At 37.7% G+C, this 20892-nt stretch overlaps 2 protein-coding genes across 5 annotated transcripts in view; one reads left to right on the plus strand and one right to left on the minus strand.

Annotated features, from left to right (window-relative positions):
* LOC125255945 (histone-lysine N-methyltransferase 2D-like) overlaps positions 1 to 20892 on the minus strand; it is a 526365-nt gene that overhangs the window by 194250 nt on the left and 311223 nt on the right. The gene's annotated exons all lie outside the window — the stretch shown is intronic.
* On the plus strand, positions 603 to 10611 carry hmgcs1 (3-hydroxy-3-methylglutaryl-CoA synthase 1 (soluble)). 3 transcript variants are annotated; one of them, XM_048171597.1, is made up of 10 exons: positions 603 to 759; positions 3149 to 3606; positions 4499 to 4624; positions 4828 to 4992; positions 5409 to 5577; positions 5897 to 6067; positions 6190 to 6296; positions 6879 to 7004; positions 7118 to 7275; positions 8902 to 10611. In XM_048171597.1, exons 2-10 carry the CDS (start codon positions 3159 to 3161, stop codon positions 8989 to 8991), a joined length of 1560 nt encoding a protein of 519 aa, XP_048027554.1. In that variant the 5' UTR covers positions 603 to 759; positions 3149 to 3158; the 3' UTR covers positions 8992 to 10611. The 3 variants fall into 3 exon arrangements, with proteins under 3 accessions (XP_048027554.1, XP_048027545.1, XP_048027537.1); XM_048171588.1 differs by lacking the exon at positions 603 to 759 and adding an exon at positions 1479 to 1636; XM_048171580.1 differs by lacking the exon at positions 603 to 759 and adding an exon at positions 1656 to 1766.

Here is a 20892-nt window from a genome sequence, read left to right on the forward strand (position 1 = left end):
TACCTAGAATAAGTAATATGTAATAGATTACATTACAAATGATAGTTTTCCCCCATTTAGGTTTTTCATGTGTTACTTTGCACTATTTTAACTACACCACTTAAAATGTCCTAAAAGTGTGAAGACATTAGAAGCATGAATTTATTGGTTGAGTTTCTGTGGGTCAGCTCTTCAACAATCACTCTCTCCCATGATCTCTAGACATGTCATCTTAGTCATCTAAATGTAGTAACTTGTTAAGAAGGGGGAATTAGACATTGTTATATTTTCATGAATTTTAGATTATCAAATGAATTACACTCTGTCATTTCAATGAATACTTGATAGAAGTTTAGCGACTTGAGATGTGGTGATACTCCAAAATCATGTTTTTATCGTTCAACCTCTTGTAGTCATGGAAACGATATGCTTCCTTGCCGATTCGCGCAGAAATGGCGAGCAAATCAGACGTATGCTCTGATTGGCTGCCGCTCTCTCACCATATACCGTCATTCACTCACACCATTGAACCACCAGGCGCACCTCGTCTAGCGACCCTCCTTTCTGAAGCTCCCACTGGATGAGGACGTTAAGGGGCGGGAAGATGAGGACCTTCAGAACGCATCTGTGTTTTGATTGGCTATGCGAAAAGCGCTCCAGAAACAGACGCGCGCGCCGCACAGGTATCGTCCGCTTGCCATGTATAAATAGTATGTCTCTAATACCGTTTCACTTAATGACAAACGACTGTCACCACCCGGGAATTTAACTGTTATAAAGGTAAGTCCAGTCAAAAATTGTTTTCAGCTATAATGAACTTAATTCTGAGGTAACTTTGTTAATGTTAATCTTAATTAATGTTATATTTTATAAAATTCCCAGCTACACTAACGTTACATTAATTCCAAGATTACTGATGAATGAATGTCTTTCTCTTAATAGTTCAGTGTGCACTTAAAAAGCTCTTTTATTAATGACTAATAATTGTTATAAAATACATCATAAAGAAAGAAAGTGAAATATAATAAAATCACCTTTCTGAATTAAAATAATATAGCAGCGCTTGAGATTAAACTCTATAACTTTACAGATAAAAACACTTCCTCTGATCGTGCAGCTCAGTTCTGTCCCTGCAACAAGTTGATCCTCAAATCTCATTTACTATCATAGTGACGTTACTAATATTAGATACTAAAATAGTACAAATCACGTTAATTGAATATTTGAAACAATTGCCTCGCGCCAATTTATACATTTATAGGGCAAATATACATTTAAAGTTTTTATTTGTTTTAAAAATTCACAAATTCAAACGGTGTTTACTAAAACAAAATAGGCTAAAAGCAAAACAAAACAAAATGTTGGTTTAAAAACGGTTAAAAACGTTCGTATTCACGCGTCCTGAATATAGTAGGATTAGAAACACTGGAGTAACATCGAAAATTCTTGCTTGTTGTATATGTGTAAATGTACGCACTGTGTAGTACGTAGTAGACGTCCGTGAATTGAGACGCACTCCTCCGTCGACGGAAGGCGGTCCGTTCACAAATACTGCTCGACTACACACTCACCAAACATCTGACCTTATGAGATCTCCGGACGGGACTGGTCTCCGAATCTAGCAGTCTCGTTATAGAAACTAATATATGATTGTAAGGTAAGTAGAAAATATTCTGAATGCGATCATATATGTTAGTGATGAATGTGGCGTTCGCGGTCTGCCATGTAGGTACACATGTAGGTGCGGTCAGATCCTTTCCTGAAGTATTACAACACTACATCTTATGGTATGTATGTTTAATGTAAATGTATTTTATTAGTTACTAATAAAAAAAGAATTATTACTAAGAGAAGCATCAGTGAGCAATGAAAGCGTTTCCTCATCACTGTTAGCGACACGACAAACCAGAACGCTCAATGTATAGCGAGTTATTTAGGCTACTTCATCACGTATAGAACTAGTAAAATGACCACATTAGTGCAGATGGGATGATTAAGAGGCAAAGATTATTACAGAGGAGGATTAGATCATCCGAATCTAACCAGAACAACAACTTGTATTGGTATAAATCATACCGACTAAAGAAACACGAGAAGTTAGCTGTTTTTAACCTAAAGAAGACTGTAAGTCTCAAGATCACGTGATACCGAAATACAACTACTTCTGTTCCTATGAACTCTTTTATGCACATGCTCTGCGTGTAAATAAATAAGTTACCAATAGTGTTTTGTTTTTTACACATTGACTGGTCCAGTCTGTTTACTTGACACCGAACAAGACAAGCTGCTCTGCAGAGCCATATCTATGTAGGTTAAAGGTAATGTCCTTTACCCAGTTAAAGGGTTAATCTCATTAGAGGAGAGCAGAGCTCCAGTGGCTAACAGGCTTTGCCATGTGCCTCTTTCACTTCCTAATGGCTCTTTTCTCTTTATGTCATTATGTTGCACAGATACATTTGTTTCATTTTTGTTATTACAGTTTAAAATGGCTGTTTTCTATGTGAATATATTTTAAAATGTAATGTATTCCTGTGATCAAAGCTGAATTTTCAGCATCATTACTCCAGTCTTCAGTGTCACATGATCATTCGGAAATCATTCTAATATGCTGATTTGTTGCTAAAGAAACATTTTAAAAAGAAATTAATACTTTTATTCTGCAAGGGCACATTAAATTGATCAAAAGTGACAGTAAAGGCTTTCACATTGCTGCAAAATGATATTTCAAATAAATGCTGTTCTTTTGAACTTTCTATTCATCAAAGAATCCTGAAAAAATCATGAAATATGAAGCAGTTTTCTACACTGATATGTTTCTTGAGCATCAAATCAGCATATTAGAATGATTTATGAAGCACACTGGAGTAATGATGCTGAAAATTCAGCTTTAATCACAGGAATAAATGTTTAGTTTAATTTAGCCTTGGTGAGCAGAAGAGACTTCTTTCAAAAACATTAAAAAATCGAAATAATTCCAAATTTTTGACCGGTAGTGTACCTCTGCATTATATCTGTAAGCTGTGACCCAGTTCTCTAGATAGCAGTATTGTCTGTTGAAAAACCTATACGGGTCGCCCATTTAGTGGGACCGTTACTGTAATAAACCTGCTTTATGTGAGTCAGTGTGTCAGCTGAATTTATACCGGACTGCACACTTTTTTTGTCTCAGTCCATTCAGAATGCCTGGATCACTCCCTGCAATTTGTGAGGCCACATGGCCTAAAGATGTGGGAATCATCGCCATGGAGGTGTACGTGCCCTCTCAGTACGTGGACCAAGCAGAGCTGGAAGAGTACGATGGCGTCGGGGCCGGCAAATACACCGTTGGGCTGGGACAGGCGCGCATGGGTTTCTGCTCGGACCGGGAGGACATTAACTCTCTGTGCCTGACGGTGGTGCAGCGATTAATGGAGAGGAACAGCCTGTCCTACGACAGCGTGGGTAGGCTGGAGGTGGGCACGGAAACCATCATCGATAAATCCAAATCCACCAAGACTGTCCTGATGCAGCTGTTCGAAGAGTCGGGCAACACTGACGTGGAGGGAGTGGACACCACTAACGCGTGCTATGGAGGAACCGCTGCGCTCTTCAACGCCGTCAACTGGGTGGAGTCCAGCTCCTGGGACGGTGCGCATCTCAGTCGTAGTTTACAGAAGAAAATCAAATGTATCTGTAAACTGTCATGAACATATCCAGATCATGTTTCACCTCAAAATGAAAGCAAAAAAAATATTATAAAATATATTATTAAATATATAATATATTTATTTATAATTAAATTTTGCTTAAAGAACAATAGGACAATGTGATTTTTGCATTGTGACACTTTTTTTTTAGGACGGTTAAACACATTATTGTAATTCAAAAGCATTATTAATAGCTCTTATTTTTTGAAAGGATGTTTTACATTTACATTTTTGCATTTGGCACATGCATTTATCCGTGCATTACGTTCAAGGGAGACGTTTTTATCAGTCTTTGCTTACATTTACATTTTTATCAGGCATTGCTTGATTCACTGGGAATCGAACCCATGACCTTGGTGTTTCTAGCACCATGCTCTACTGTTTGAAATGCATAAATGTTATATTACATAAGTTTAATATATATATATATATATATATATATATATATATATATATATATATATATATATATATATCATGGTAGTATTTGAAATACTGCTTTTAATTTAAATTATACAATTTTTTTTACAGTACTGAGAATCACCATTAAGAATAAGGGGAATTACAAATGACAAAAAAGTAAGAATTTAGGGGGGAAATATCACAGTGCAAAAGATCATATCAGTCCTAAAAGATGCTTCATTACCTTCTATGCAGAATAAATCTTATTTTGGGTTAGTTTTTAGATCAGCTCTTATTTTAGGGTGAAATATGACCTGACCATGGCATGTTTCCACATACACTTTAAAAAGCACTCAAATATTGCTGCTTAATTTTGATTTGAGTTGTTTGCCTATTGAGCATTGACTAACTAATAGGTTTTGATGGCGCAGGTCGCTACGCTCTGGTTGTTGCTGGTGATATTGCCGTTTATGCCACGGGCAGCGCCAGGCCTACAGGGGGAGCTGGAGCCGTGGCCATGCTAGTTGGACCCAACGCCCCTCTGGCCTTTGAGAGAGGTATGAGGCCTGCCTTAACAGCCAGCTGTCATGACCTTTGTCACACTGACATAGAGAGCTCTAACAAAACGGGGTTTGTTGTCTTTGTGATACCAAGGTTAAAATCCACACTATGTTTATGCAGAAAACACCATTTATACCTAGTTATGCTCTGTATTCTTTATTTCATGAAGTAATTGAAATGTAATCACATATTTTAACAGGGCTTCGTGGGACACATATGCAGCATGCATATGATTTCTATAAGCCAGATATGGTGTCTGAGTATCCAGTGGTGGACGGCAAGCTTTCCATCCAGTGTTACCTCAGTGCTTTAGATCGATGCTACGCTGTCTTCAAGAACAAGATCCATGCCCAGTGGCAAAGAGGTTGGCAAATATATCCACATATTCTCAAACAGTGTAAATCCATCATAGAGTTTCTTGAGCCTCTTTTATATATTTGCTTTAATCTATTTCTTTATTGTATCTATTTAAGTATTATTCTGCCATATTGTGAAAGTAAATAGTGACTGAGGGGATGCCAGATAGCAAAAAGGATCATTAAAAATTCTAGACACAAATTCTATGTACTCACTTTTTTACTATGTACTTACATTTAAATTAATCATTTGATACAATGCACTTATTGTGTACATGCATGTTTTTACATTCTATATATAAAAAGTAAAGCACAAGTGTTTTACAAGATTATATCAACCCAATATAAAAAGTGTTTGTACAAACTCTGTCATAGTGTCTAGTATTATTAGTTTGTTTTCTTAAGGGCTTCTCTTGTGTTTCAGAGGGTCTTGAAAGGCGCTGCAGTCTTGAAGACTTTGGCTTCATGGTGTTCCACTCTCCTTACTGCAAACTGGTCCAGAAGTCTTTGGCTCGCCTAATGCTCAACGATTTCCTCCATCATCCCAGTCCAAACACAGAGAGCGGCCCCTTCAGCGGCCTGGAAGCTTTCAGGTTAATATCCTCCTTCCATTGGCGTTAAAAATGGTAGCAGCACCAAATGAGTGTCACACAACAGACAGTTAAAAAAAAAAAACGCGTACACAATCAATCCCACTGGATTTTTATTTAAAGGAAAAGTTCACCGGAATGGAAAATTCTGTCATTAGTTACTCATATTATTCCAAACCTATATGCTGTTTTTTTTGTTTTTCGACACAAAAAGCGAATTTTTGAAGATTATTCTTACAGCTCTTTTCCATATAACAGCAGTTTATAGTGACCACATCATGGATAAACCAAACGATTTAAATTTCTTTCCCATTTTTTGCAGAGATGTGAAGATTGAGGACACTTATTTTGACAGAGATGTGGAGAAGGCCTTTATGAAAGCCAGTTCAGAACTGTTTGAGAATAAAACCAAGGCGTCTCTCCTCATATCGAACCAGAATGGCAACATGTACACACCATCAGTGTACGGCTGCTTGGCTTCAGTTCTCGCACAGTAAGTGTCACGGGTGCTTTGTCTTGTTTTCCTGAGTGTACATTACAGCATTCATGATTATTCAAAGCCACTGTAAATTTGATGCACTAGTGATTATTATTATTTTTTTCAAATCTCTACAGACATACACCCCAGCAGTTGGCAGGGCAGAGAGTTGGTGTGTTTTCTTACGGCTCAGGCTTTGCTGCCACACTCTACTCCATCAGAGTCACACAAGACGCCACACCTGGTACACATGCGCGCACACACACACACACACAAAAGCTGGTCATGATATAAGACATTTTATGAATTATCTAGAATTTCAACACCAAATGTTTTTAGTTATATTGTATTATTATATCATACATAACAATGTAGTAATGGCTATATTTTTAAAGGGGGAATTAAATTAAATGAACTTTATCTTTTATTTGGAACTAACCTAATAGTAATTGCAACATTGCTTGGCAATTGTAAAAATTGCCAAGCTTCAGTTAAACCGTGTCTACACCGGATGCAAGCAGTGCGTCATGTCTAAGGCAAATGGAGCCATTAAAATCACTGATGCTGTCTCCACTGAAGAGAGAGCATCAGTGGCTCTATTTCTGGTGTACTACTTTTGACAACAGGACATATGGATTTGGAATATGTTTTGAAATATTCAGTATAGACACAGACTTACACATTGGACACAAGCGGCATGCAGTGTACTCATAATCAACAAAGCTGCCTGAAGTTATATAAGAGGCTAGTCGTATCACCCAGCCATTGTTAACTCAAGGTTGATTGACAGTCAGTCAGTTGTGCTAATGTACATCTTTATTTTAAGGCTCTGCTTTGGATAAGTTGGTCTCCAGCCTGTGTGACCTGCAGGCCAGACTGGACTCTAGAAAGAAGGTTTCACCGGGTGTTTTTGCTGAGAACATGAAGCTCAGAGAAGAAACTCATCATTTAGGTAATCAAGCATTTGCATTCTGTTCTTCCCTCATTGATTTTTTTTTTTTTCTCTTTCTTTATGAAAATCTTTTGGATCCATTTGGCCATGTGATGTTTCTCATATTCCCACAGCAAACTACATCCCTCAAGGCTCAGTAGATGAACTTTCCCCAGGAACATGGTACCTCACTCGTGTGGATGAGAAGCATCGTAGGCAGTATGCCAGGCGCTCTATGAACGATGACAGACCTCTGGAGGCTGGACTGGTCACTTCCAGCATTGCTGCTGAGGTATGCTGTATGTCTTTTGTCATTGTTAAAATACTTACCTCTGTAGCAGTTAAACATGTAGATTCAGCTATAAGTAAAGCTCAAAGTATACTTCAGCTTTTACGTGTACACTAGGGCTGGGTGTTGACACAATTTTGGAACACATGGGAGTCATTTAGTACTACTATAATAATACTGAAGGTTAAATTAACTTATTTATATACAAACACTTAAATTACACTCTGTGTTTATTATAAATAAAGTTTAGAATTACATAATCATATTTCTACTCCAATTCGTTTTTTTGAAATATAAACATTTAAATCGTGGCTGTCATAACTGATTTATTCAAACATGCATTAAATATTGAAGAACATTAAAAATAATGAATATGTATCGGTGCATAGCTATATTTATCAGAATGTTTCTTTCTAGAGTTCACTTTTCTAGCTGACTAATGAGTTTATGGTCACTGAATATGTTTTTCTGAGGTAAATGTGACGTTACGTGACATTGTTTACAAGCTGTTTTATTGATGTCTTTCCGAGGTCGAAACACTGATTGAGCTATTACACGAGACATGATACGAATTTCGGTAGGTTGTACTGTATATTTTAACATACCTTCAGATGTTTAGTCGCGTTTATTTCGCGCTGTAACTGGTATTAAAGCGGAGGAGAGGACGTTCACATGCGCTCCGTGCTGACGCTTCTCTTTAACCAAGGCGCTAAAGAGATCTGTCACGCCACATTAAACAGCGCCAAAACGGTATTTATTTTTTGAATCTCATAATAAGATGGACGTCATTTGAAATCTGAGACTTTGCTTCATACCATAAGTAACAAAGCACAAAGATAATTGCGATTTATTGGATGGGAGGCGCTACATATTCTGCTCATTCATTAACTGAAAACAAGCTAGACTAATCGATTCTTGGGATTTAAGAATCGATATTGTTTCGTAAAAATGAGAATAGATTAAAATTGAGAAATCTTTTTTTTTTTTTTTTTTTTTTTTTTTTTTTTATTACCCAGTCCTAGTGTACACTAGTGTATGTGTACAGCATATGATGTACATTTTATCATCAGCACAGTAGTTCTCTGTACGCACACAGCCAGATTGAAGAGAAACAGAAGAGACAGAACAACAACAATCTTCTGGAGCGGCCAACAATAATAGACACTCGCATTGAGAGATATCACAGCTCTAGTTTAAATGAGTACAAAGACATTTTAGCACTCATAACTTTTGGAGAGAAATAGCTCAGACACTAGACAAAGATGAAACTTTCTAGTGCGCATGTGTCAAGGCCTGTGTTTGTGCATGTTGTCAGACTTTAAATGGCTAAGCAGTCACATCAAAACTGAAGTATACTTTAGGCTTTAGGCATACTTTAGGCATTAGTAGGTTAATTTCTCTGAAAAGTGCCCTAATCGAAATAAACAAACCTTGAGAGTGAAAAAGATTCACAACGCTCACATTCAAGTTGGTTACACGAATCTGTCACGCCGACCAACAGAAAATGTGCCACGTTCGGAAACAAACACTCTAGTCTTACCACTGTTGACTGATTTTTTTTTTTTTTTGTAGTAAAACAATTCACAAGTGTTTTGTGTTTGGCTGATTGTGTTTTTCTGTCGTTCTCAGCATGTTCCCAGCCCACTCAAGAAGATGCCCCGTATCCCAACTACCACAGCTGGCCCTGAGGTGGTCGTCATTAGTAACGGGGATCATTAATTTACCTCTGTGAGGTGCACATAATGGCAGATCACATGATCTGTAAAAGAAACAAGCTAAAAAGGGCCCCAGGACTTCTGAAGCCGTATCACTTGTCAATGAGTGATATGAAACTCAAACTCAAAGCTTTTTAAATGTTCCAGGACAGAATTGGTTTGACCGTCACTGTGTTGAAGATGGCAGAGGGGTAGTTTGGAAATGAAGTGTTAGTACATGGGAAGGTTTCTCTGTGGTGAACTCCCACAAACTGCTGCTCAGAGTCATCTATGCAGATATCCTGACTTATTTAATCCTTTTAAGTTCAAATATCTACCTGTTGGCATTTCACAAGATCTTGTCATTTAACTGACATTTTAGGACAGCCAAGAACTCGAGGGTCCGAGCATCAAAACATGGATGTTTTAGGGAAGAGTTTCCCTCGTTTTTAATCGATCTAAAAGCTGCCGTTTTCACTCTCATGACTCTATCATTCTGTCCTCGTCAACTGACAGCTGTCAGGATTTCTGTTTTTGCTAAATTGTTCTTTTATAAAACTCCTTCTAGTCAGTCTTATCACCTTGTCGGGGAAATGTACCTGGATCACATATTAATGAGCCATAAACTTCAAGTTTTAATCACATTAAATTATTAAGTAATTGTTTCGTCGCTGCTAAACTGGTATTTATGTCCTTTGAAACGAGAGTCATTTCGAAGGACCTAAGTAGATGGTGTTCATTTATATGAACACAGACCAGGAAGTAAAGTCATGATTATTGTTAAGAGAATTTAAGCTTGTAACACGTCAAATGTAATCGGTCACACTGGTAATGACAAATTCATTTTGGACAACAGACAGTTTTAGGTATTGAAGTGAGAAGTGAGTCACTTGTAAATCACAACTAACCCTAATATTCCCATCCTTGATCTGTTGAGGAATTGCAAAGTGACATGATTTCATACCGATGTGAGCTCAAGTGATCAAATGTTTGACCTTTGATTGTTCCAAACCACAGAGCACTTCCCAGTAATGATACAGCTGTTTAAGAGATTTGTGAGAGGAGAGAAGCAATATTAATATAATAATACCACAATATTGTAAAAGTTAGCACCTTAAAACCTTGATGTTAAAGGGCTTAAGGCAGATATTATAGGCTAAAAGCAAAGAAGAGCTATTTTCAGAAAGAGATTATGCTTAATTGCACAAACGCTGATAGCAAGATAGCATTTCCTTCCAGAACATTCTTTAATCTGTGGGTCCATGTTATCATCTGAATAAACAAAAGCACTTCTGCTCCAGCTGCATATCCATCAACTTTGAGAAGCCTTATTCTAACAATGTACAAAACACAAAAGGGTATATTCTGAAAACTGTATAGAGGTATTTTTCTTTCTTTTCATTCTGCTGCCAGGACATGTTGACTGTAAAGATATAACTTGAAACAGCCAATGTTTACAAGAGGTTTCCCTGAGATCAGTTCATGCCAATAATTGGTAAGTAATGTACAGTACTAACTTATATTTGTAGATGTACAAAAAATGGTATCTGATCAAATGCAACTTGTAGAAAACAAGCTATATAGACAATGTGTCACAATTGTACATGGGAATATATGAACTGAGTATTAAATGTTCATTTGCTGATGTCTCTGTTTATTCTTTGACTCTCATGGAGGTTTGAATCTCATTGTTTTACATCCGTTGAATTACTGCAGGGCCAGAGTAATGTGTATTATAATTTACATATTTAACATGGGCACTCTGCCTTTGTCAGCAGCAGGGGCGATTCTAGGATTTCAGTGTTAGAGGAGCTCAGCCCCCAATGAGGGTATGATTTAAAAACAAAAAAATAATATATTGTTTGTATATTAGGATAGGCATGAACAATACAGAAGATTCTACTACCTCTATCAAGTCAATCCCTGAATATAAAATTAATTTCAGTAACACTTTACAATAAGGTTCATTAGTTAATGTATTAACTAACATGAACTAACCATGAGCAATACATTTGTTACTGTATTTACTAATCTTCCTTAATGTTAGTTAATGGAAATACAGCAGTTCATTGTTTGTTCATGTTAGTTCACAGTGCATTAACTAATGTTAACAAGATTTTAATAATGTATTAGTAAATGTTGAAATGAACATTAACAAAGATTAATAAATGCTATGTAAGTGCAGTTCATTATTCGTTCTTGTTAACTAATGTAGTTAACTAATTAACCTTATTGTAAAGTGTTACCTTAATTTCAAATCATTTTAAATAACCAGCTAATATTTGTTAAGAATATAGACAAACATCATCATATGATTGGCAATATATGTGTATATATATATATATATATATATATATATATATATATATATATATACTTTTTTTTTTTTTTTCCCATTACATTTAGGCCGGTTTCACAGACAGGGCTTAGATTAAGCCAGGAATAACCACCTAATATTCGTTAAGAATGTAGACAAACATCATATTACTGTGATTTTCTAGATTGGCAATATATATATATATATATATATATATATATATATATATATATATATATATATATATATATATATACAGGTGCTGGTCATATAATTAGAATATCATCAAAAAGTTGATTTATTTCACTAATTCCATTCAAAAAGTGAAACTTGTATATTATATTCATTCATTACACACAGACTGATATATTTCAAATGTTTATTTCTTTTAATTTTGATGATTATAACTGACAACTAAGGAAAATCCCAAATTCAGTATCTCAGAAAATTAGAATATCACTTAAGACCAATACAAAGAAAGGATTTTTAGAAATTTTGGCCAACTGAAAAGTATGAGCATGTACAGCACTCAATACTTAGTTGGGGCTCCTTTTGCCTGAATTACTGCAGCAATTTGAGTGTTATGAGAGCCCAGGTTGTTCTGATAGTGGCCTTCAGCTCTTCTGCATTGTTGGGTCTGGCATATCACATCTTCCTCTTCACAATACCCCATAGATTTTCTATGGGGTTAAGGTCAGGCGAGTTTGCTGGCCAATTAAGAACAGGGATACCATGGTCCTTAAACCAGGTACTGGTAGCTTTGGCACTGTATGCAGGTGCCAAGTCCTGTTGGAAAATGAAATCTGCATCTCCGTAAAGTTGGTCAGCAGCAGGAAGCATGAAGTGCTCTAAAACGTCTTGGTATACGGCTGCGTTGACCTTGGACCTCAGAAAACACAGTGGACCAACACCAGCAGATGACATGGCACCCCAAACCATCACTGACTGTGGAAACTTTACACTGGACCTCAAGCAACATGGATTGTGTGCCTCTCCTCTCTTCCTCCAGACTCTGGGACCCTGATTTCCAAAAGAAATGCAAAATTTACTTTCATCAGAGAACATAACTTTGGACCACTCAGCAGCAGTCCAGTCCTTTTTGTCTTTAGACACTTCTGACGCTGTCTGTTGTTCAAGAGTGGCTTAACACAAGGAATGCCACAGCTGAAACCCATGTCTTGCATATGACTGTGCATAGTGGTTCTTGAAGCACTGACTCCAGCTGCAGTCCACTCTTTGTGAATCTCCCCCACATTTTTGAATGGGTTTTGTTTCACAATCTTCTCCAGGATGTGGTTATCCCTATTGCTTGTACACTTTTTTCTACCACATATTTTCCTTCCCTTCGCCTCTCTATTAATGTGTTTGGACACAGAGCTCTGTGAACAGCTAGCCTCTTTTGCATGACCTTTTGTGTCTTGCCCTCCTTGTGCAGTTGTCCTCGTCTTTTGGACAACTGTCAAGTCAGCAGTCTTCCCCATGATTGTGTAGCCTACAGCAGTCTCCCTATTTCTGACACACCCATTTCAGGTCCTGCTGTCTCTACTAATGAGCACATGAGTTGAACAACAGACAGCGTCAGAAGTGTCTAAAGACAAAAAGGACTGGACTGCTGCTGAGTGGTCCAAAGTTATGTTCTCTGATGAAAGTAAATTTTGCATTTCTTTTGGAAATCAGGGTCCCAGAGTCTGGAGGAAGAGAGGAGAGGCACACAATCCATGTTGCTTGAGGTCCAGTGTAAAAATTTCCACAGTCAGTGATGGTTTGGGGTGCCATGTCATCTGCTGGTGTTGGTCCACTGTGTTTTCTGAGGTCCAAGATCAACGCAGCCGTATACCAAGACGTTTTAGAGCACTTCATGCTTCCTGCTGCTGACCAACTTTACGGAGATGCAGATTTCATTTTCCAACAGGACTTGGCACCTGCACACAGTGCCAAAGCTACCAGTACCTGGTTTAAGGACCATGGTATCCCTGTTCTTAATTGGCCAGCAAACTCGCCTGACCTTAACCCCATAGAAAATCTATGGGGTATTGTGAAGAGGAAGATGTGATATGCCAGACCCAACAATGCAGAAGAGCTGAAGGCCACTATCAGAACAACCTGGGCTCTCATAACACTCAAATTGCTGCAGTAATTCAGGCAAAAGGAGCCCCAACTAAGTATTGAGTGCTGTACATGCTCATACTTTTCAAGTTCATACTTTTCAGTTGGCCAAAATTTCTAAAAATCCTTTCTTTGTATTGGTCTTAAGTGATATTCTAATTTTCTGAGATACTGAATTTGGGATTTTCCTTAGTTGTCAGTTATAATCATCAAAATTAAAAGAAATAAACATTTGAAATATATCAGTCTGTGTGTAATGAATGAATATAATATACAAGTTTCACTTTTTGAATGGAATTAGTGAAATAAATCAACTTTTTGATGATATTCTAATTATATGACCAGCACCTGTATATATATATATATATATATATATATGTTGTTCAAGAGTGGCTTAACACAAGGAATGCCACAGCTGAAACCCATGTCTTGCATACGGCTGTGCGTAGTGGTTCTTGAAGCACTGACTCCAGCTGCAGTCCACTCTTTGTGAATCTCCCCCACATTTTTGAATGGGTTTTGTTTCACAATCTTCTCCAGGATGTGGTTATATATATATATATATATATATATATATACACTACCGCTCAAAAGTTTGGGATTGGTAAGATTTTTAATGCTTTTAAAAGAAGTTTCGTCTGCTCACCAAGGGTGCATTTACTTAATTAAAAATACAGTAAAAACAGTAATATTGTGAAATATTATTACAATTTAAAATGACTTTTTCTATTTGAAAATATTTTAAAATGTAATTTATTCTTGTGTTGGCAAAGCTGAATTTTCAGCATCGTTAATCCAGTCTTCAGTGTCACACGATCCTTCAGAAATCTATATATATTTCTTTTTTTTCTTTTTTCTTTTTTTTTTTTCCCCACTACATATTGGTCTGTTTCACAGACAGGACTTACAGGCAGGAATAACCAGCTAATATTCGTTAAGAATGTAGACAAACATCATATTACTGTAATTGTCTAGATTGGCAATATATATATATTGCCAATCTAGACAATTACAGTAATATGAATTGTCTTAATTCAATTAGGGCATTTAAGAAGCTTTTATAAATGTGACTTAGAAAAAAACATTACTGGTGTCCATCTTGAGACAAAACAATGGCACTGATATTTTAAGATATTTCAGTGCAGATTGCTTTCAGTTAAAACAGCTCAAACATGCATTTTAGTCTGGGACTTGTCTGTGAAACTGTGGGGTAGTGTTTTATTTTTTTATTTTTAAACTACATTTGTTCAGTAAAATTAACTTTAAAGAAGATCTACATTTCTCATTTTCATTCATGGAGATAAAATATCGATCCACCATGGCAAACAGCAAATATATTTGTGCTGTTTAATGCATTTGAGACATGTTTTTCTCAGTGGATACCAGACATATCACAGCTATCTTCTTCATCTGTAAATGTTAGAAATTCATGCAAATATGTTCATTAACATATCCATTTTGCTGTCAGGAGTGGGTGAGGCTTCACAGCGAACAAGCGCTGCTGCGCGCCAAACAGACGGAGTGGAACAGAATAAGAGCGCAATAATTCTCACTACAGGTCACTACAGTGGACAACTATTCAAAAAGCATTTCTTGCATATGCAGGAGTTTTGATGGCAGTTGCACATCAACCTCTACAGTGGACTCTAGTGCATCATCCTATATATTTTTCCCTCCAAACCTATGATGGCCGATGGCCAGTCAGAAATGCCAAGTTGCTCCGGAATATCTGTCCATTCCTTCTATCCTAGGAGACTCTTGCAGGTAAAAAAAAATGTTTTAGCATCAAACAATATCCAATGAGTCATATCACAGTTAAAATTGATTTTAGATTGGGAGAAAATTCTGATTAATAATTTGTCCACTATAGTGGGCATCATGCATCAATAGCTATATTTCAGCTACAATTCATACTATTACTGTGACTGTTGTTTTTGAAAATACTTCATCTGTAGTAAGACCTCGTTCATCTTCGGAACTCAAATTAAGATATTTTTGATAAAATCTGATGGCTCAGTGAGACCTGCATTGACAGCAAGACAATTAACACTTTCAGTGCCCAGAAAGCTACTAAAGACGTATTTAAAACAGTTTATGTGACTGCAGTGGTTCAACCTTATTGTTATGAATCGACAAGAATACTTTTTGTGTGCCGAAAAACAAAATAACAACTTTATTCAACAATATCTAGTGATGGGCGATTTCAAAACACTGCTTCTTGAAGCTTTGAAGCTTAACAAATCTTTTGCTTCGAATCAGTGGTTCGGAGCATGTATGCGAAATGATTTTGTTTAAGGTTTAAAGGTGCCCTAGAATTAAAAATTGAATTTATATTGGCATAGTTAAATAACAAGAGTTCAGTACATGGAAAAGACATACAGTGAGTTTCAAACTCCATTGTTTCCTCCTTCTTATATAAATCTCATTTGTTTAAAAGACCTCTGGAAAACAGGCGAATCTCAACATAACACCGACTGTTACGTAACAGTCGAGGTGTACGCCCCCAATATTTGCATATGCCAGCTCATGATTGAGGCATAACACAAGGGCAGTTAGTATTACACAAGGGCAGAACGTCTGGATGTGCACTGCTGAATAATCAGACTAGGTAAGCAAGCAAGGAAAACAGCGAAAAATGGCAGATGGAGCAATAATAATTGACATGATACATGATAACATGATATTTTTAGTGATATTTGTAAACTGTCTTTCTAAATGTTTCGTTAGCATGTTGCTAATGTACTGTTAAATGTGGTTAAAGTTACCATCGTTTCTTACTGTATTCACGGAGACAAGAGCCGTCGTTATTTTCATTATTAAACACTTGCAGTCTGTATAATGCATAAACACAACTTCATTCTTTATAAATCTCTCCAACAGTGTGTAATGTTAGCCAGTTAGCCACAGAGCATAGCCTCAAACTCATTCAATATCAAATGTAAACACCCAAATAAATACAATACTCACACAATCCGACGCATGCATTCAGCATGCATGACGAACACTTTGTAAAGATCCATTTTGAGGGTTATATTAGCTGTGTAAACTTTGTTTATGCTGTGATAGAGTTGAGAGCTCGGGAGGGGGCGGAGAGCGCGCGATTTAAAGGGGCCGCAACCTGAAATCGGCTCGTTTGTAATTATGCCCCAAAATAGGCAGTTAAAAAAAAATAATTTAAAAAAATCTATGGGGTATTTTGAGCTGAAACTTCACAGACACATTCAGGGGACACCTTAGACTTATATTACATCTTTTGAAAAAAAGTTCTAGGGCACCTTTAAGCTAAACCACTGCAATAAAGTAGAGCACTGACAAAAAATGCAATGTGTTTAATACCGAATCTGATACAACGGAAATGAATAAATTATATTGATAATTCTATCATGGATTTTCACTGGCTATGAGGAAATAAGTGTTGTTCCTGAGTTACAAACACAACTTTTTTTTTTTTTTTTTGCAGAATATTGTCAGGCAGGAAGTCAGAGCCCTGAATGTCACAATAGTATTTATCATAATGGACTTTTAAACAACATGAACAAATAATATCAGAAAGATATCAGTTCTTCTGTTGTTCAAATACCAGTAGTGATGTTGTACAGTAGAGCCATCAGTGTCCCCATAGATATCCAGCTCCAGACACGTCAACACATCTGCCATCTTGTTACAGTTAACATGGCGCTGTTCATCACTCACACTAACAAATCTATGAATTTTCATTGAAAATGTCAGCATTGTGCAGCCTATGGCTGTAAAAACCAGAGGTTTCAGAGATGAGAATGTGCTGGTTTGTGTTTTTATGTGTAACTCAATATGCAGAATTATCACATTAATGATAAACTAAATGCTGTGGAAATCATTTGCTAATGTTTATTGCAGACATAGATATTCACACATGTGAATAACTAGGTTGAAGATTCAGTCATCTTGCTCTTGAATGTTCATGGAATGGATTTGACTGTTCAAATATGGCGGACAGCTTACATGTAGTGACCCATAGAAACAGGCACTAATGAGGCATCTATATGTCCCAATGAATGCGAATCAGGGTCCTTACTATCCTTATCTGTACCTGAATTCATGTATGCTGATTCATGACCTAGGGAACTGATTGGGATGCACCCAAGGTCTAGAGGCAGGTAAGTTGGAGCGGGAAAGTAGATCTCAAGTAGCCTGGTAATACCAGACTCTGCTACTTCACTTTGCTTCGTAGATAGAGTCTGGAATGGCATAATAGAGAAGTGTTTTCTCTCTCGCTAGGGGACGCTTGTCTGAAGTTTAAAATCATTGGTTACCCGTAAGCCAATCAGATACGTTTAGTTATGACGTATGTTATCCGCCTGTACAGCCGCATCGAAGCACAGACATCATGCATCGAACTCAAATCTATGATTGAACTTCCACTGTAAACCTGTTGTAAACACATGATGATGTGAGCGAAATACCGGAGTGAACATGGCTGTAAACGACTTTTGCAGATTATGCGAAGTTAATGCATCCCGAAGTTTGCATCCCGTGTCTCGTTTCCCATTTCCGCGGTCGTTTCGGTTTTCGATTTCTCTAACCCACAATGTAAAACTCGGCGCTTAGCATCTACGTCACGGCTCTCAGCCCGCCCTCTGTTCGTTGATTGGCCCGGCTGTTTCCAGACTGGTGGCAAACACAAAGCTCTGACGCTGTATCAGACTGAGTACAGAAGCGAAATGAAATTGAGCGGAAGTAGGAAGTCTGACGTAGTCAGGCTAGATCTCAAGTGCCAGAGCTGAGAAGACGGAGCACTGAGAGAAAGCGTGACTCGGACATGACAGAAGTGCACAGTACTAGGCTGTGTTTGAAAGCTTAGGCAGCTGACTTGTTGCCTCTCTGCATATCAGGCAGCTTTGCAGGCAGCATTTGCACACAAAGGTACCTCACAAAACTAATATCAGACTTCTGAGGCAGTGTAATGATTTAATTATGTACAACAAAAATATAGAGAGCTTTGGTGATAGCATATTTAATTACTATAATACTAATTAATACTAATAAAAAGTTGGTCAAAAACAAACCTTTATACACAAACCACCAACTGCAACTTTCAGAAGCCATCTTTATTTTTTGGCTCAAATATCACAGAATGGAAAGCACAGGATTGTGGGATATCATAGGCAGTATGATAAGGATACATCTATGCTGCCTTCAAACATCAGTCAGGTATCTCAGGAGACAGGATGTGACACGATAAAAGGATTTAGATGCCTCTCATATGCTGGAGGAGGACACATTTTTTAGATTTCGTACATAGCCCTAGTGAGTGTCATATGCGGAGTAAGATAAAATGGCATGCACTCAAGGGAAATGTTTTAATCACCGCATTTGAAAGAGCTGACCAAGAAATGCTTGCAGGAAAGACAGAAGAACAGGTCGGTGTTGTTTCGTTTAATTTATGTAACACTTCCTGGCAAGACAAGGAACTGCTTTCTGTGGTGATCATGAAAGTTATTGTAATTTCAATAAGAGAAACTTACTGGAGATAGTATGACCATCTCAAGTCAGTCATAGAACAAAAGCACTGCAAGACATGTCCACAGTTGTGTCTCCTTTGTTGTTTCAAGATGCAACCTTTTTTTTAGTTTTACTTGATGCAACCACTGACATCTCCCATACAGAGCATCATTTGCCATAATATTTGTGCATCAGATGGTAATAAAAGAGCACTTCATTGATTTGTGCACAATAGGCAAAGAGCAAAGAAAAGAGCTTTAGCTCACCCTCAAAGAACAGTTTTGTAAGTGATTTCACTATGTCAAGGAGACGCTCTCGTTATCTGACTCGTGCTCAAACTGGTAAGTCAGTACCAACGCCATAGTTACCATAGATATAATACTGTTTACATCTGCTCATGAAGCCTCATGAGCTAAAACATGAGGGCTGTTATATTTCCGACACACGCTCTAAGCGGTTGACCAATCACAACAGACTGGGGCATCTGACTAACCAGAGCAGACTTGGCTTTTCAGAAGGGAACTTTAAGGAGAAAGGAGCTAAACCAGAGGATTTCAGACAGAGGGTAAAAAGAAGCGCTGCAGAAATGTACAGTATGAGGAAAAAAGTAATGTGTTTTGAACTTTAAATCATGTATTCTAGCAGATCCCAAAAATAAATTAATGAATTTGTAAATGTTACAAAACACAGCAGAACATTTAAACAAATACAATAAAGAATATGAAATGGGTAAGATAGGGGTAATGTGGTCACATACCTGGTACCAGTCAGGCTGCCATACACTGTATAAAATTTACGGTAAAAAAAAGCTGTGGTTGTCAGAACTTTATCGTAAAAAATACGGTAGCAACTTATGGGACAGAACTTAGTTTACTGTCTATTTTACAGTTCAAAACTGTATGATTTAAAGGTTTATATTGTAATAATTACGGTTTATAACTGTTTATTTTACACACTGTAAAAAAAAATTTATTTCATTAACTGATATAATGTTAATTTACCAACCTACTGAAGTACTAATATCTGTTTTGTATCTTTGTAATACATTGACAACCACCAAACACAGTGGTGATGAGAGTCACATGATGAATAAAAGCTCATCACAAGCAGATTTTCCACAAACTGAGAAGGACAATGCTAATTGTGACGAGCAGGGCGGGCGAGAGCCGTGAGGGAATGGCGCGAGGCCAGTGACGCAAGTGATAACGAGCATCACCTGCGAGGCACACCGGCCTTGAGTCTCTCACGGAGGAGCTCCGGGAGCATAAAAGGAAGAGCGACGACAGTGAAGGACGAGAGAGGACCAGGCCTGGACTTTATTTTATGTTTTATTATGTTTGTGTGGCCGGCAGACGTCCGCGAGGGTCTGCCGGCATTACTTTCATTTTGTATTCGTTTATTTTGAAATAAGGTTTTGTTGAATGTTCGCTGGTTCTCGCCTCCTTCTTCCCGTACATACGAACTGTGTTACACTAAGATATAGAAGGTGCACACAGTTGCAGCCATATCAGTCTGTAGCCCAAGACTGGTTGCCCACTGAAGCTAAGCAGGGCTGAGCCTGGTTAGTACCTGGATGGGAGACCTCCTGGGAAAACTAGGTTGCTGCTGGAAGAGTGTTAGTGAGGCCAGCAGGGGGTGCTCACCCTGTGGTCTGTGTGGGTCCTAACGCCCCAGTATAGTGATGGGGACACTATACTGTCAAAAAGCACCGTCCTTCGGATGAGATGTTAAACCGAGGTCCTGACTCTCTGTGGTCGTTAAAAATCCCAGGATGTCTTTCAAAAAGAGTTGGGGTGTTACCCCGGCATCCTGGCCAAATTTGCCCATTGGCCTGCTAATCATCCCCATATACTGATTGGCTTCATCACTCTGTCTCCTCTCCACCAATAAGCTGGTGTGTGGTGGGCGTTCTGGTGCAATATGGCTGCCGTCGCATCATCCAGGTGGATGCATCACATTGGTGGTGGTTGAGGAGATTCCCCCTTCTAAAGCGCTTTGAGTACCCAGAAAAGCGCTATATAA

Source organism: Megalobrama amblycephala, linkage group LG2 (genome assembly GCF_018812025.1).
Source record: "Megalobrama amblycephala isolate DHTTF-2021 linkage group LG2, ASM1881202v1, whole genome shotgun sequence".
In the NCBI taxonomy this organism is placed as follows: Eukaryota; Metazoa; Chordata; class Actinopteri; order Cypriniformes; family Xenocyprididae; genus Megalobrama; species Megalobrama amblycephala.

What these genes read in the sequence shown, in the direction of transcription:
- hmgcs1 (XM_048171580.1), top strand. Translation starts at nt 1,657, where the DNA reads ATGCGATCATATATGTTAGTGATGAATGTGGCGTTCGCGGTCTGCCAT. An exon ending in CCATGCCCAGTGGCAAAGAG is followed by an intron (nt 4,993 to 5,408) that starts GTTGGCAAATAT and finishes CTTGTGTTTCAG; the next exon opens with AGGGTCTTGAAAGGCGCTGC. An exon ending in CTTCCAGCATTGCTGCTGAG is followed by an intron (nt 7,276 to 8,901) that starts GTATGCTGTATG and finishes TGTCGTTCTCAG; the next exon opens with CATGTTCCCAGCCCACTCAA.